The sequence below is a fragment of the Melospiza georgiana genome, chromosome 4, assembly GCF_028018845.1.
Source record: "Melospiza georgiana isolate bMelGeo1 chromosome 4, bMelGeo1.pri, whole genome shotgun sequence".
Classification (NCBI taxonomy): Eukaryota; Metazoa; Chordata; class Aves; order Passeriformes; family Passerellidae; genus Melospiza; species Melospiza georgiana.
In genome coordinates, this window is record NC_080433.1 from 18,785,059 (window position 1) to 18,802,851 (window position 17,793).

The window sequence follows — 17,793 nt, forward strand, 5'->3', positions numbered from 1 at the left end:
AATTCTACTGGGGTTTATGACCATTCCACTTTCTTCCTGCTTAAGGAATGTAGTTCTGCAAACTTTTTAATTCAGTCTGACAACAGCTGCCTGTGATGAGGGGAGAGCAAGAGCTGTCAAATTAAACCCATTCCTTCTCATTTTGCAAGTGCATCTCTTCAGAATCAAAAGTGGAATCCCTGTTGGGATTTATTCACATATCCTCCGATTGCAAATGAAGAAAAATTTTAGCACATCAAGTGTTTTTAAAATATAGGTGAGGAAACCCTCTCATTCAGCAACTTGTATCAATACCCCTGTAACTCTGAGTCCCCTGCAGTCCTAGCTGCAAACAGTACATAATTTTACTATTAGAAAGGCAGAACTGCTTTCTTTCCTGGAGCAGATAATGCTCAGTCTGGGCATGGCACTTGATGAAAAAATAAAAGCCTAAGAATTTCTAAGAGCTTCCCCACACTTTCACTGTGATCCTATACATTCCCAGCTCAGAGTGACCATCAGAGGCTGGAGAAGCACAGCAAGTTAGCAAGTTCAGCAAAGGCAAATGCAATGTCCTGCACTTCAGGAGGAGTAAACCAATGCCTCTACTCCATGCTTGTGAGACTTGAGAACAAGACAGACATTGACAAATCGGGCTGAGTTCCAGGAAGGGCTGCAGAGATGCTGTGGGCATAGGAGGACAGGCTATGGAAGCTGGGAAGTAAGAAGAAAAGCTATGGAAGCAAGAAGAGAAGGTTTGGGCAAAATCTAATTGCTGCCTTTAACTACTTAACAGGAGAGGATAAAGAAGACAGAATCTGCATGAAGAAAGAAGCAACAGTGACAAGCTGGCACATGGGAAATTCAGATTGGATGTTAAGGAAAAAAATTTCTACTATGTGGATGATTAAAGAGAAGAACAGGCTGTGAAAAGAGATTGTTGAATCTCCAGTTTTGCAGGTATTTAAAACTCATCTGGAAAAGGCTCTGAACTTCATCTAGCTGGATCTATCCTGAAGATTTGTATTAGATGACATTCAGAGTTGTTCCCAACCAAGATGTTCTGCAACTCTAAGTCTCTCTACAAAGCTTTCTGGTTTTACTACCTCATTTCTCCTGTTCTTCTTTCCTCTCAAATATTTCTCATAGACAATGACTATACTGCCTCACACACATGGGAAAATGCTGACCAGCAAAGCCCCCTGAATCTGAGAAATTCCATTCAAGTTATTTATCAGTTTGCAGAAATCTGTTTGGACACGTCCTGTAACCTGCAATGACCATCTAGAGACAAACACTAGAGATCTTATCCTTTCTTAATCCTACTAAAGGACAAGATCCATATACTTTCTAGCATCTCTGTAACTTCTGATGCCTCGGTTGTAGCTTTTATATTTTTCAGATTCTGTACTGCTTCAGAGTGTACTTCTGAGCTGCATATTAAAGATGGTTAGCTGTCTTCACAGAGTAGGGAGACAAAACAATTCCTTTCCTAGCTTGGGACCAAGGACAAATGATCCAAATCTCAAGCCTAAGAACATAATCAATGTGGATTGAAGAGAGAAAAACAAGAAGGATGAGACTTAATGACCTAAAGGTGTAATTGGACAGTTAACTCCAATATGTAAATGAACCAGAACTTATAAAAATGTGAGACCTCGTGACCAGTTGTCCATTTTTGTGACCATTTTGGGTTCATATTGGGTGCAGCCCTGGCTGGGCTCTTGTGCTGCCCAAGATGTACCTATTGAGGCCTCCTAATAAATATCTACTTTATTTTTTAGCTCCACCTAGTCTCTGTTCTAGGTCAGCCTTCACAAGGCATCACTTCCTTCAGCAGCCTCCATCTCCACCTGCACAGCAATCACAGCCTCAGGCTGTTCACATGCAGTCCAACATACAGAAGAGTAATTGGTGCTTCTTGGGAAAGCAGGGCAGCTCAGACGTGTTCCAGGCTGGGTCTCAGGCATGTCAGGGTCCCCTGTATTGTCACATGTCTTTTTGCACTACTGCCTAACTTTTTATCTCTTACCTTTCCTCTGTCCACTGAGGAATGTTTTAATGAAGACAACTAAGACCACAGTGCAGCTATACCTGAAGCTGTACTGACACCCAGAGGACTCGTCTAGGAATTGCTGCTTAAAAGGGAATAGAAGATTTTATTGCTAAATCAGTTATAAACCCAAACCTGCTTATCATTAATTTTTTAAAAGGAGAAAAAGGATAGAGAAGTGTTCTATAAAATTCATCTTGGATAAAATAGTTCCACCTCAAAACATGACCTGAGCAAGGCTTGGTATTTAGTTGAAAAAGAAGGTCTTTCCAAATGAGCAGCAAGATCATTGTAGAATAATCACAGTTTGTCTGGATTAGTTTTTTTGTCTTTTTATAAATGCTTGGCCTTTCTCTTATCATCACATGGCACTAAAACATCCCAATGGAATGCAAGAGAATTATTTTGAAGAAGGTCCTATCCCAGCTTCTTTGAAATGCCCTTCTTCCATTTCCAGACTTTAAATCTTCAAAATCCTCACTGACCAATAGAAAGTGAAATCTAAGGACATTATGCTTTAGTGAAACAACAACCTGCATGCCAAGGGACTGGATGTTGTTTGACACAGGCCACTGTTAAGAAGACCTGGAACAGGAGCTAAAGTGGCTGCATTTATGCATTTCCTCAGCATTCTACATGAGAATAAAAACATATCTATTAGGTAGCAAAACATCTGGCTTTTCCTCAACAACAAATAAGTGCACTTTTACTTCTTCCAGGAAAAGATTAAAACAGAGGTTACTTTGTTAGGATTTCAGCTTTATTTAACCCAGAGAAAGAAATTATTTTGCTAAGCACAATACCATGACAACCCCATTTTGGGCACCTCAGGTATAACCTGGTTCATAAGATACAGCTTCTCTTGGCCCTCAGGCTAGATGGAGGTGAAGGCACATCAGCTGCTTGGTGTGTTGAGATACTACCCAAATAATTTTAGGCCACTTTGGGTTTCTAAACAATCCAGAAGCCACCCTAAATGGTGTGTTTGTAGAACAATGCAAACCAGACATTTTTGAGAAACAGCATTTTGTTCCAGAAACACATGAATCCCTCAGAAACAGATTATTGCAATTATGTTAAAAAAATAAGTCACCTGATTTTCACAAGTGCTAAGCACTAAGAAACCCTCACTTTCCTGCCACCTTTTACAAAATAATCTAAAAATTAAAAAATCACCTTAGTTAATATGCACAACACAGGGATCCTAGGCAGAGCAGAACTGCTGAGCTGTTTACACTCCTGCTATAGACTAATTGATGGAGAAAAAACTTCTATTGGGAGTTTCAGATATGGCTTTTGTGCTGCACTTTTAGATGTCTGGCACAGAAACAGCCATCTAGGAGTCAGAGTTACACTGGCTCCAAGCCACCTCTGGCTCTCTGATTTCAGCTCTTGGCATAATTTAGCCATGTCCATCTGTCCCTGCTGGCCCATGGGCATCAGCACTGCCAGAAGCTCAGCAAGGCTCTCTGTTATGGCCCTGCTCCCCTTGTATTTCCCTCCCTTGCTCACACCCCAGTGCCAGCACTGCTAAACACTGTCTCAGCTACCAAGACAAAGCTGTGGGTTTTACTGGGCCTTTCCTAATGCAGAGGAGCAGCAGGAAGCAGGGACAAAGTGAATGTTTTGAAGCTTCCAGAAGTTTCTCTGCTCTCCCAAGTCCTTTGGCAGGTGTGTTAAAGAGGCACTGTAGCTCCTACACTCTGCCACACAAGTCCAGAGCCAGGGGACTCAGGCACTCACACCAGACATGGAAGGGAAAGGGCAGCTCCCTGCAGAGCAGCCATGCCAAGACACACAGCCTGGGAAGAAATCAACTTCCCAAGCAGCCCCAGTGAAAAATCTCATTTTTTGTTCTATGAGTCAAGTGAGGGCACATGTCAGAATATCGTCCCCAGCCTCACTAATATCTGCAGGTCTAAAATACTCCATTGCAAACCTCAAAAGGTGACCTATTTTCACACAACTCTCCTTTGTCTTTACCTTTTTGTTGCATGGTATTTTTGATATTTCCCAGTTTTCAGCCACAGCAGAAATACAAACATGAAGATATCTGAAGAATTATTGAAAGGTTTGGGGTTTTAAATTTAACACAGTCAACTCAGGTGAAGTAGTACTTCTGTGTGATATCTTAGAGCGGCTATTTTACCAAACTACATTTCTATTCTCTTTGCAAGTCTGTTAAACCAGAACTTAAGGATATGAACAGGAACCGAAATAGAGTCTGAATGCATCTAATGAGATGTCCAGGTGTGAAAGCTCTAACAGAGTTTGTAGCCCAATGTGTGTGTAACACATGTACAGGGCTGTTTCTTACCCAGGCTCTGAAGCTCACTGGTTTTGGCTTTGATAAGACAGCTTGGTACTGAGTGAGAACACATTAAGAACCAGCCTCCTCTCCAAGCAGATGGCAGCTCCTTATGGCAGGCACAGAGCACATGGACACAGGCTTGCTATTCCTGTGCAATGCCCAGAAAACTAGGACTGGGAGGCTTGGGATTGGGTTTTTGTTGTTTTGGTTTTTTTCTTACCTCAACTCCTACAAATGAGTAAAAAGTACACATAAATACAGACATACATGTCTAAAACTACAAGGTACACAAATTTTCCAGCCTTGATTGGCTTTTAAGTCTGCCATGCCAGAGAATACTTGACCTATATTTGTAAGAGTGGTTAAAGTATACCCAGAAGAATATATCTTTCTGTCAATCATCCTTTATCACCCCAGTAAACCCATCCATCCCCTTTTCCAGCACCTTTAATGTCACTGGGGACTGTAGGTCTGTTGTTTCCAGTCCATCAAGCTGGAGAGAGGAATATTCACATTGTGCAGTGGCATTGTCAGATCCACTATTGCTACCCTGCTCCTGCCAGGTACAGTTACCACAAGTCCAATACAGGGAAAGCAGTAGGCCCTAAAAATTAAATTATCAAATGTCATTTTCTTTTACCCAGACAAAAAGAAAATGAGATTATGAGAAGTCTTTCTCTTGACATATTGCTGCCTACTTTGCTGTAAAGCTGTTGTACCTCTCAGAGAAGATTCTGCTTTGCAAATCAAGGACTAAAGTAGGTGAGCAAGGATGCAGGCAAAGGGGGAGAAAGAACACAGTTGTTAAAAAAAAAAAAGAGAAAATTGTCACAGACATCTTTTATGAAAAATCTTTTCTTTAGGATTTTTCCTCTTGAGAAGCTGAAAGACCTCAGGAACAAAATGTAAACAATGATTATCTGCTGCTGTGGAATGCAACAGGTGGATCTGTGATTGGTCTCATGTGGTTGTTTCTAATTAATGGCCAATCACAGTGAGCTAGCTCAGACTCTGTCTGAGCCACAAGCTTTTGTTGTCATTCTTTCTTTTGCTATTCTTAGCTGGCCTTCTAATGAAATCTTTTCTTTTATTCTTTTACTATAGTTTTAATATAATATATATCATAAAATAATAAACCAGCCTTCTGAAACATGGAGTCAGATCCTTGTCTCTTCCCTCTTCCTCGGACCCCTCTGAACACCGTCACAGAAAAGAGACTCTATTGCTTCAGTCTTGTCTATCAGTCAAAGACTGGAAAGCAGATTAGTAAATGTTAAGGTAAACCACTTCAAGGCAACCAAGGTACCCAGCTATCTCTACTTTGCCAACATGATTTTTTTTTTTTTATCTTTTAAATGCAGTCCAAAATAAAAACTTACATTCCACGTGGAAAACATGGCTTTGCCCCTTTGTCTGTTGGAAATATTCAGAAGGCATTTTCAAGCTAGGTGGTAGTTGACTTTTTACCATTCAGGTAAGATTGTTCCTTTGTCAAGTGCGTGTGCATTCTGTTGCTTGAAGCTGCCCCAAGGAGGAGAGCTGGACTGCTTGCATTTCCCTTTTGGAAAGTGGGATGCCAGTCAAGAAGCAAGATCTCTCTAAAGAAGCCGATTTGTAGTCTCATCTTGTGTAGGAGTGCTTTGCATGTCACTGTCTGTCAAAATAATTTGCCAGCAGGGCGAATTTTCTCAGGTGTTGAGATGCCACAAAAGTGATTAAGAGGGGGCAGCTTGGTGAGAAAAGAGGAAGCCAAAATCCCACCCAGTCTACTATGGGGAGCTAAATGCTGAGTGATAAAATGTATTGGTAATAAGTACTGAGAAGAAAAAGAACACTGTACAGGATCCAGTAGAGGATGTGCTCTGTTTCTGCCATCTGTCGAAGGGGAAGATGCACAAACCCAACTCACATGTGCACACTGTTACTAAAACACCTTTGCCTCAACAGCACAGGCTGAAACTTCATTCTTGAAGAAAACACACACTCTCTGCATTGCATTCACATATATAAATAAGGTTATAGACATGCAAATCTAAACCAATTTCTGATTTCTTCTTTTCCCAATTATGCTTAACAAGAGTAGAAACAAAAATGGCGTCTTAAAGCTCAGTATTACTGGGCTGGGGTTGTCAGGATGACATGTAAGTACCAATTACTAATGAGTGTTGCAGAAAAATTTAAGTAATACCCATGAATTTTCTACAGCCCAGCTCTCTATAGATAAGGCCAGACTTGACAGTAGTGACATAAAAATTCTACTAATTAAAACAGGGGAAGAGATTATTAAATAAGGTTTTGCCTGTATGCAATCACTTAAAGGTAACACCAGAAGTTGCTGAAAGTTTGTTTTTAATAGCTTCCAGAACCATCTGATCCTCACTGTTTGCAAAGGTCCCTCAGGTCCAGTGCATGCCATCACCACAAAGCTGTGGCTCATCTTCTGACCTAGCAGGGCTTGTGTGTGGCACCACTTGCCTTTGTCCTGCTTTTGTACCCTCAGACACCAGAACTAAGTGTCAGGATCTTTCCATACCCAGAGCCATCTCTGAGATTTTTCCACTCCAGCTGAAGTAGCACATCCTGAGTTGAGAGCATCTGTTCTCAAGTTTTACCCACTCAGAATAAACCAAGAGCATTTCTCATGCAGGCCAGTCTTTACAAAGGTATTTCAGTATGAACATTCCTCTCCACTCTCTCTTTTCAGCATTGTTTTCCTCTTCCAACTCTGCCTTTCTTCTACAGCTGAGTCAAGGTGTGTTTACTAATTAGACATGGCCAGGAGTCCCTGAACAATTCTTGCATTTTTTCCCCACTGAAAAATCTCCCAAAACAAAGAATATTGCTAAGAACTCAATATATATAGAGAAACTGTATTCACAAGAGAAGCTTAAAATACATGACATTGTTTACCACACCTGTGCACTAGACTAAAAAAATTAACAGGTGCCATCCTTGTCAAAGAATTCTTCATCAGTGGGGATAATGGAAGATTTATAGAGGAACTGAAGAAAGGTTTTCCTAATGGTGGATAAATTGCAGCTTCTATCTGGGATGTGTATAAAATGTTAAGTATTGTGACTGCAACATGCTGACAAATAGCAAAAGCTTTAAAGATACAGGATCAAACCCCACACCAAAATGCATCACTTTTTTCACACTCAGTCTCTCTTAAGGAACTTGCTTTCATTCCAAACAATTTCTTATTCATTTGCTGTATTCTTATAATTTATTCTTCATTGCTTTCTTCAAATTTTTTTCCCTATTTAATCCATGTTTACCTTCTTATGAATAATTCTAAGTCCTCTTTACAACACTTTCCCTCTTCTTTGGGTCTACATCTTCTTTTCCAGTGCCAACCCCACCTTTTTTACATCACTTTCCTAGCAAGAGGCAGAGTTGCTTTAGGCAAATCTCTCATGCTCCACTTTTAGGTAGTGAGAAAGATGCTATTTGTAAAAGTATCCAAGACAACAGAAGAGAAAGAAAAAAGAGAACTAAGCAAAAAAAGAGACTGCATTCTGTGATATTTGAGTTCCATTATAAGGACTACACAGGAGTCTACAGTAAAGGTAATGGTGATTTACACCTTCACTAAAATAAGATTTGTTTGGAAGCAATCAGTATTCATGGAGTCTCATCTGCAAAATGGAAAGCAATTCTTACAGGTACACAAATACCTGATTAAGACATACACACTTCACTCTTGCAGTGTAATTTTATAAATGCAGCTTGAACTAAATCTGAACCTGAAAATTAATTAAGATTTTGCTATCAAAAACACCAGAGTAGAAAACTCTGCCTATTTAGGAGCCAATGCTAAGTTTTCCAACACAATATTTTTTAGGCAAACTCTTAGATTTTTCATGTCCTTACCAACCTTGGAAATTTTAAAGATTCACTGTCACCAGGCAGTCCCTGCCTAGCATGCTTTGAATCATCTTTTTATATTTTCTAAGCTTCCACTAAACTAGCATTCTTTCTCCTTTAGCATGCAAATTTGTATCCCTGATGCTCTTATCATCTTGTAATACATGAAAATTTCTCTTTAAAAAATACCCTAAACCACCTTGTAACATCTGTGTTCTCACACTGATTTCCTGGGCAATGATCAGATCCTTGAGGCTGAGTGAAGCACTTGGCATTTAGCCTTTTTCTTCTTCCCTCTGAGAAACTAGGTTATTACAGCTTCATAAAGCAATGCCTGGATGGCATTACTAGCTAATTAATGTCTATTTAGTGGAAAGGGCTGCAGCCATCTTCCAGCACCTACAGGCATTTATTTCTTCCTCTCCCTAACAAGACCAGATGGCATCATCCTGGCCAACCTTCGCCCACCCTTCACAAGCCATGCACTTGATCCAGAAAATGCAGCCAGCAGCTTGGGAAACACATTACCATCACAGCTGGACAGATGCTAGAAAAGAGCTGGTTGCTGCCCTGAATGGTGGGAAAATTAATGACTTCAATTAAAAGACATAGATTAAACTTCTACCAATATATAGTCACCTTTTCATCTCTGTATGTTGTTGGGGTTTTTATTTTATCGAATTTTCCAGCTCTCATCATATAACAGGGTGACAACCAAGAAGAGAAATATATGGCCAACAACAAACACTCAGCAGGCTGTAAGGTCGTCTGCATCTCACTGCACCATTTAATCATAGGATGAAACCACTCATGTACAAAGGAAGGGTCCAATTTCCAGCATCAGTGCAGTCAGACTAGAATATTTATCTTTTTTTCAAGATCAAGCACCTCTAGTCCCAGTAAATTGTCATCCCAATGTGTTTTTTTAAATACAGTGTTCACACTAATTGATGTCCCTATTAAACTACAATCTGCCCCAGCTCATGGTTACTGCATCAAGACACTGTTTCATGTCCTGTACAATCCACCACAGATCAAAGAGCTATCAAATAAGGAACACAACATGAAATACTATTAACCAACACCTACCTGAAAATAACATGAATTCAGTTAATTGAAGAAAAAGCATAATTTTTATCTCAGAAAGACCCCTGCCTCAAAACCATGATATTCACACTATGCTTTTACCAAACTAGCTTGTGATCAAAAGAAACACCTAACATTAGAATTAGTTTTAGAACATGTACTCTGTTCTCTGCTTTCATTTATTGAAATAATATAAGAGCTCATTCAACTTTGAAATTTTAGCTACGTTCCTCACTTGTCAGAAATAATTACTTTATCTTAAAGAAGTTTTATATATATGTATATACATATATAAATATGTATATACACACATCTGTATGTGTGTATATAGTGATGACAGATACAGTCTAAGAATCCTGAAGATACATTATGACCAGCTGTGGTCATATCCTGTTTAGGAGAAAAAATGACCCCTGAGAAAGCACTCCCAGTGAGTCAACAATGATCCCTTTCTCTCACACCAAGTCTCCTGTCATTTGCCCTAGGCTATAGGATAATGTATTTTGGCTGTACAATATCTCTGACTCAATAAAACATTGGATGCTGATGACTCTTAGAAGATCCATGAGAGCTCTGTGTACAGGAGGAATTGACTGCTCTGTTCTCTGCCCTATTCCTGTTTAGGAATTTTGCTGAAATCCTTTTTTCAAGTCTTAATTGAAAAATAATTTCTGAAGGGACAAATCTCTGGAAAAAACCCATGAGGAACTTTGGCTGCCAAAATATAATAATGCTTTCTAGAGTACTAATTTTTTTCTTTAAAGTGCCATGTTAGATTTTTTTTTTTAGATTGCTAAGTTAAACATCCAGAAGCTTGGAAATTTGGGATCATACTTCAACCCTGTTTCACTCAAATATTATGAAAAATTGTAGTCACTTTGCCACTTTCTATTTTCTTCTGCTGGAGTCTTGTCTCAGAGTTTAAGTCAAAACCTTCTTGATATCCTCCCATATATGCACTGCACAGCCTCAAAATTTATTTCTTCCACGCTGCCAAGACTGTGCACAGAATGCAAAATGATTCATGTCCTGCTAAGCACCTCTGACAGAGTCTCCCCATAGTATCCAGGTTTCTCAAGACCATGAAATTTGCCCTCACTGTGCTCCTTTAAGGTGAGGTTGCAATATTATCTGTATTCTGCAGCTGGGAAACCAGGCACTAACTTTCCATTCATTTTAGTCATACAACCTGAGGGAACAGAAATCCTATTTCTCAGTTTCCAGCCCTCCACACTCTTTCAAAAATCTCCCTGTAGTGGCCCCTAGTAACCAAACCTACTTCACAGTGGACATGCACAGAATGAGAAAGCCCATGGTTAACTGGCCACTTGTGAAAAGTTTGTTGTAAATCCTCACCATTCAAAAATTCTGTCACACATGCTGAAAAGAGAAGCCAGTCCCACAGAGCATCATTCAACTGTCTTAAATTTAATAACAGGCTGCTGCCTCCACTGCAGTCCCCTGACTCACTTACCATACACTTCCACCTTGGTAGCAAGTGAGGCAGTTTTTAAATATATTTCAGAGCTTACCCACCTGTGTAATAACATGATTAAATTCAGAATTCTCTATTCTGGAGAGAAACAGCCACAGACCCTTACCCCATGCCCCTAGCCTGTCTCACTCATCTCTTACCTATCTGTACCCCATGCCCTCCTCCTTGTCATTATTTCCATTCCGACTCCCCAGACACCTGGTTATCCTCTGTGCTCTGAACAGCTCCCATCCTTTAATCCTGTTCCCCAAGTCCCTGCACATGCTCTCTTTGTGCTTCTACTCCTTGCAACCTCTTTTCCTTGTTTCTTCACACACCTTGTCCTGACCATCTCCATCTGACCATGACTGATGCATCCTATCTCTCCCTGCTGCTGGAGATCAGATAATGAGCAGCACAGTCCCACTTCCCTCAGGTCTGCAACCTGAATTAAGCCTAGAGGAGCATAACTCCTCTGTGAGCATGTACAGACAGAAACTTTGGAAAGCAAAGCTCTTGAATCTGAGGTGTGTCCAAAGTGCACGAACAGCCTCATCAGCAGGGCCAATTCAGGGGTAATTTTCAAGACAGCAAAAGGCATCTCCCTGGTATTATGATGACATTTTACTAAATGTCAAGCTTCCGAATTTTCATTCCAATGAGGTTCATTCCACTACCAGCACTAACACAACTCAGGAAAGGACCACTGGATTTATTTATTTGAAGGAAGGTCATTTAAAGAAGCACATTTCCCACAAATCTTGTCTTCATAAAGAAATGGCTTTTTTGTTAAAGTGTTTACTAAAAGAAAAAGAATCATAGACTGAGTCTTAGGATGAAATATTCAGCCAAAACAAAGTTTAGAGAAATTGTAAACAATTTCTCATAGTAGGCAGTGACAGGGACACTTTACTCTGAGCAATGCTACTAGCTTACTTTGTACTTAATAAATCCACCAAATGTAATTGTTACAGCTAAGCAAACATTTCCAGTCATGCTGATGTAAACAAAATCACTCTTCTTATCAATAAGAAATTAGTCCACCTGTTCTCACCATCTCTCCACACTGCCTTGAACTGTCTAAGCATCATCTTTCTCACAGCTTTGCCAGCTTTTGGACCCTGCCATTCCAGTCTATGGAAAAAAATGAACCTGAAATCATCATTCTTCACTTTGCAAAGAATATCAAGAACTGGTCCAGAATCCCTCAGGGAGAAAAACAGGTGATTTTCTCCTGGCAGTGCTACCTTGATCACCCTTTCTTGCCATGACATCTCCTCCTGACAGCATTTTCCAGCTAGCTGGAAAGTTTCCAGTTGGTAGCCTCATGTCTAAACACCTGCCATCCCCACTGCACCTGTCCCAGAGCTGTAGGCTCTGCCTGCCCTGTACCTTGCAGCCCTCTCCCACACACATCCTAACATTTAAAAAAACCTGAAAAAAAGGCCACATTGTCACTAATCCTGACTTTTCTATCCTAAGTCTTAAAACCTGCCTATGGGGCTGCTGATACAGTAGAACTACAAACACAATTATACATTATTTACTTGAGGGATAGGAGGAATACAACCCCAAGTCACAAATAACTTCAAATCCAGCAACAGAGTTTCTGGCAGACATTTCTCATCTAATCTTTGGTAGTGATCCACTGATGGTTTTGAAAATCTAAAGTGAAATAACCAAAAAGTTGAGAACAATTTCTAACATAAGTAAGCAGAATAAGAAGTATTTTTAACTCAATCTGAACATAGTAGATAGTACTAAGGAAAAAATTTCTTTTATTGGGAAATTATCAAAAAGAAAATTACTGTACAGCCATCCTACATGGTTCAAGATTATATGAAAACCTTTGCCTACATCTTTGACAGCAAGCAGCAGTTCTGGAGGTTTCTGTTTTATCACATTTGCATCAGAACTACCTTGAGAGTGAATGCTTTGACCTTTCACCAAACCAGTTGCCAAGATGATTTTCTAAGCTGGAACTTCAGACATCAAAAATAAGGCATTTTCTTTCAGAAACTTTGATTTAGGTTTATTAAAAGGGGAGGGTGTCACAGAGAATGAAACAAAGGCAAGAACATAAAATAACGGACAAAGAGGAAGAACAGAATGGCAAAGCAAAATAGAAATAGCAAAAAGTATTTGCAATTTCAGCATCTCGGCACAATTAATTAAGCTTAAAGGAGACATTAAGAGTTGTCTGTGGTGACAGGGACAGTGCATCATCAAGCAGAGAAATGCAGAGGGCTCTTACTGCAGCATATGTGTCTGGCTGGCGTCCTTTTGTTTGTCAGGTACCTCGTAGTGGGGAGAAATCTTTCCAAGGCCGCTGTCACTCAGCATCCTCTTCCGAACTGCGGGGTTCCACCGCTCCGATATTCTACGGAGAGAAGGAGCAAGAGAAAGGCATTCACACCCCACTCCAAAGCTGTCTTCCCTTGCTCATTGGTTCCCAGCATTTTTCAGCCCATAGCAAGTTAAAATAGATTAATTCACTATGAGTGCTGTTCCTAAAGACAAATAGATGCATTTCTGGTCTGTCAAGAGGATGATAAGAAACAGAGACACTTCATGATCATTCTTAGACACAAAGGCTTCAGGGCTTTACACAGTGGGATCAGAACTCTGACAATGCAGAGAAGTTTGTGACTCAATCTTTGTTAGGAGATTTATGTCAGGATTTAGGGTCAGGTGGTGTGAGGTGATTAAAAGGTGCTGAAGTCCACTAGTCCTGCTATGTGTTCCAGGAAGCCTAATAAGAGTAGATGCTACACTGCTGTTCTCCTGTCATTACCACAGCTGGACTCGTTCCTACAGAATACCTGCCCTCCCACATCTCCTAATCCTCCAGAAAAGGGGTCCAGAAAGATAAGTCCATCTCTATCACACCTGCTGAAAAGCAGATTCCAGCAGCACTCACCCAGTTGCCTGCTCCACTACCAGGTCAGGCATTCCTGGAGGCGTTCCCACCTGCTGAGACATTACCATCTCTGGGTCCAGGATAAAAATCTCGTCCTGCGAAATTTCCGTCACAAAGTGCAAATGTTCCTGTCAGAGTGACACAAGCAACAAATAACGAACCTGCAGCATCACTGGTCCCTCAGAGTACCCAGCTGCCCTAGAATGAGTTGAGTGCATGTCAGGTTCCCTGGAGAATATTCAACGGACTCTGCATGTAAGTGTGTACTCACACATACATTAACATCAATGCCACAGAAGTCACCAATTTATATGTCATTGATTTCAAGTCAAACAAGATTCCTCATGAGCAAGCTGCACACTCACAGCAATATTTTAAAGGCTGTTCCTTGATGACTATGCCATTCTGATGAAACCTGGAGGTCTACCCATAAAGCTGAGGTCTACATTTTGAAATGAGGACCAACAGTTGAAGTCTCTTCTTTGATGATGGTTGACAGAACTTTTCTCTGTTTGGGGATACTCTTCCAGACCTCCACCAGTTGTACATTCTGTTTTCACATCTCCATTACCAAAGCTGTCTTTCTCAATCCTTTATTTTTGGTATTGACACTGAAGGCTTATTGCCTTTCAAAAAAAACCACTGAGTGTGAGTATGCCTGTCTATGTAGGGAAACAGGCAGGAAATGGGCCGCTGTTTGTGTGCTGGGACCTGCTGTCATCTTATTGCAGGGGTTACATACTGTTGTCTCCTTATCACAAAAGTTTCATACCTTCTTGGTGTTTCTCATGGGCAACTCCTCAGAGCACGGACTCTCTTCTTCATAAAGTAACCAACTGACTCCAGTTCCCTTCTCACCCAGCCACTCCACTCTTTTATAGCACTCTTCTTCTCATTGGTTACAGCTGTGGCCTGTTCCTAATCTTTGATAATTGGCCCAGCTGCAACTCCTTAGGGGTAAGATTACTTCTACACTATATTTATTTTCTTATATTCTATCTCCCTACAGGGACCAATGCACAGTATTCAATTTTTTCCTCACAGAATCACAGGATGAAGGAGTAGGCATTAAAAATGGCTATTAGTACAGTATCAAGGATTGGAAAAATGCAGAATAACCCAGAGTCAAATTGCCCAGTTTAGTCTGTAGCAGCATCTTCTTCACCCTTGCCTTCCCAATGTTAGATTCAAACCGTTTATTTGACTGTGTGCAAAGAAGTCCCATGGTGTCTACATGCAGACAGGGTACAGGGGAACTCTGAACTAAAGTCACAGCTCCTTCTGCTTGAGCTAAAGCACCAGCTGCTTTTGCTAAGAAACAGTAACATGTTCATGTGATTCAGAAACAGCTTACACAGCTCTCAGGGGGACCAGATACAAACAACCACAGTGTGAAATCAACAATTTGCACTTAATGCTGAGCAACTAATTGGCCCATTCTGGCTACAAATCAGAAACACCAAAAGCCCTGTAAAATTTTCAGTGTCTTTTTAAAAAAATATTCAGATTGTCAGACCTATGCCACAGTTTTGAACCCAGCAGAGACACACATTGTTTTGGGGTTCCTTGTGAATATTTTGTGCATCTCTGTTCATAATTCTCAAATTGTAACAATATCTTAATTTCCATAGCTATTTCACAGCACACACATGCACATACAGGAGGCAAGACTTCTGGTGCCTAAAGGCAACGTTGAAAAGATAAATACAAATATGTTGGTGTTACACAGATGTCCCAAGTAAGATTTGATAAGGAAAACAATTGCAGAAAATTCTGATCTCTATCAGATTGGTAGTAAACAGAATGACAGATGGTCAGCAGATACAAGACTTCAGTAAAACAACATGAATTAGATCAACTAAAAAACAGCCCGGAGTTTTTTCTCTACTTCTCATGAGACATCATGAGTAACATTTTGCAATAGACAGGAAGAATGGCAGATAATTAAGTTTAAGCTGCATTTGACGTAGCTTTAAAAATAAAGAAATTAATAGAAACAAAAAATGAATAAGGATTTACCTGAGATCTGTCAATGCGGTAAAAACGATCAGCAGAAGTTGCTGCAAGACAGAGAAACAACAGCAGAAAATAGTGTGAGCAGGACTGCATGGACAAACTGGGCTGCACTAACATCACTGGCTCCTAAAACACCCCCTGTGACAGGGAAGTCACAGTGTCTCCACCAGAACACAAGTTTATTCCTTATGTCCATATGAGTGGTGTGTCTTGGGTCAGTACTGCGACCAACATCTTTGTCAGCGGCACGGAGAATGGAATCAAGCATGCCCTCAGCAAGTTCCTTGCTCACAGCAGCCTTGGTGGAGCAGTGAACACATTACACTGGAGTAAAGGGACACAGCCAGGGGGACCTTGGCACGTTTGAGAGGTGAGACAGTGCAAACCTCATGGAGGGCAGCAAAGTGCAAGGTCCTACACAGGAACCATGGCAGTCCCTGCACACCTACAGGCTAGGTGGAGAAGTGATTGAGAGCAGCCCTACAGAGAAGGACTTGGGGGTGATGGCTGGTGAAAAACTCGGCATGAGCCAGCTGGGTAAGCTTTTAGCCCAGAAAGCCAGGCATGTCCTGGGTGTCTGTGAAAAGGAAAGTGGCCAGCAGGTCAAGGGAAGGGATTGTCTGCCTCTGCTCTTCTGAGACCTCACCTGGAGCGCTGTGTACAGTTCTGCTGCCCCCAGCACAAGAAGAACCTGGAACTGTCAGAGCAAGTCCAGAGGAGGGCTGTGAAGTTTTTATGGGGACTGGAGCATCTCCCTTACAAAGACAGGCTGAGAAATTTGGGGCTGTTCAGCCTGGAGAACAGAAAGTTGCATGGAGACGTCAAAGCAACCTTCCAGCATCTGAAGATGTCTACAGGGAGGCTGATGACACACCCTTCATCATGAACTCTGGTGGCAGGACAAGGAGTAAAGGTTACAGACTGAAAAAAGGGGAAATTCAGGCTGGGTATTAGGAAGAAATTACTATGAGAGTGGTGAGATAGAATTCACAAGAATGACTTGTGAATTCCCCAACCCTGGTAGTTTTTAAGGTCAGGCTGGGTAAGGCCTTGAGCAGCCTGGTTTAGTGAGAAGTGTCCCTGGCCATGGCAGGGATGGGTTGGGCCTAGATGATCTTTGAGGTCTCTTCCAACCATTAACATTCTATGATTCTGCAATATTCCTATCCCATTAAATGCTGAATTTAAAGAGAAGGCTTAATGAAACAGTAGTCACTGAAAACATTAACTTAATCATTTAAAATGTATAAAATGGATTTCAGTCTTATAAGAAGAATTGATTACATTAAAATATGTGACAGAAAAATCTGATTTGTTCTGATGAGAGTATAGCAAGCACATACTCAATTTGATGGGTCTAATGGGATTAATTCAAATTCTGAATCTAAAGAACAATAATATGCTTAGGAGCTCTTTATAAATCAAATGCTCGGCCACAGATATTGACTCTGAATTAGCAATATGCTCAAGGAAAATTTATTCTACTCAGAAAAACACACGAAAATAGGGGGATTCACTAAATAAAGCACGTATTATGAATCTTGTCATTGCCAAATAATTTATATTACTAACCTCAAAAGTATTTATCATCTACAATGTGCTTCACCAGATGTGATTTTTTTGTATCTGCTTTGCATTTATTTGGGTGAGTGAAATCAGGTTCATTCACTCTGCAGTTTTGACACAACAGCACAGTGATGTAGCATTGTAGGTTTTGGCACTTCACAGGAATATCAAATACTAAGGACAAAAATTGAACGCATCTACCCACCCAGATTTCTCCAAAAACCAAACAGATTCTCACTATGGCTTTTATCAATGTCCCTCATGAGAGACAAGGAATGGTGATTAGAAATTTCCAAGGAGAATTTGGTTTTGTTTTGAGCATTAAAAATTTAAGCCTCCCCATGCTGAAGCTTTTGTAAAAGCAGATGCCATCCATTTCAGCTGCTAATTCCTGTGCTCTGGAGCCTGATGTGAGGCCCTGATAAGTCATCTGCTTTGACAAAGTCTGGGTCAAATAGAAGTGCAGCTCTCCACCACAGGGTTACAAGGAGAGGGAGGTACATTTCTGTCACCTAAAAATT

General features: G+C 40.6%; 1 protein-coding gene across 4 annotated transcripts in view; it reads right to left on the minus strand.

The window, feature by feature from the left end:
- Window positions 1–17,793, minus strand: part of DGKI (diacylglycerol kinase iota) — a 200,668-nt gene that overhangs the window by 33,746 nt on the left and 149,129 nt on the right. For all 4 annotated transcript variants that reach the window (XM_058023130.1, XM_058023133.1, XM_058023132.1 and 1 more), the window contains 3 exons: window positions 15,710–15,750; window positions 13,691–13,818; window positions 13,025–13,150 (listed from right to left, as the gene is read on the minus strand). In XM_058023130.1, the coding sequence (XP_057879113.1) occupies window positions 13,025–13,150; window positions 13,691–13,818; window positions 15,710–15,750 (295 nt within the window). The remainder of the gene's footprint in view (window positions 1–13,024; window positions 13,151–13,690; window positions 13,819–15,709; window positions 15,751–17,793) is intronic.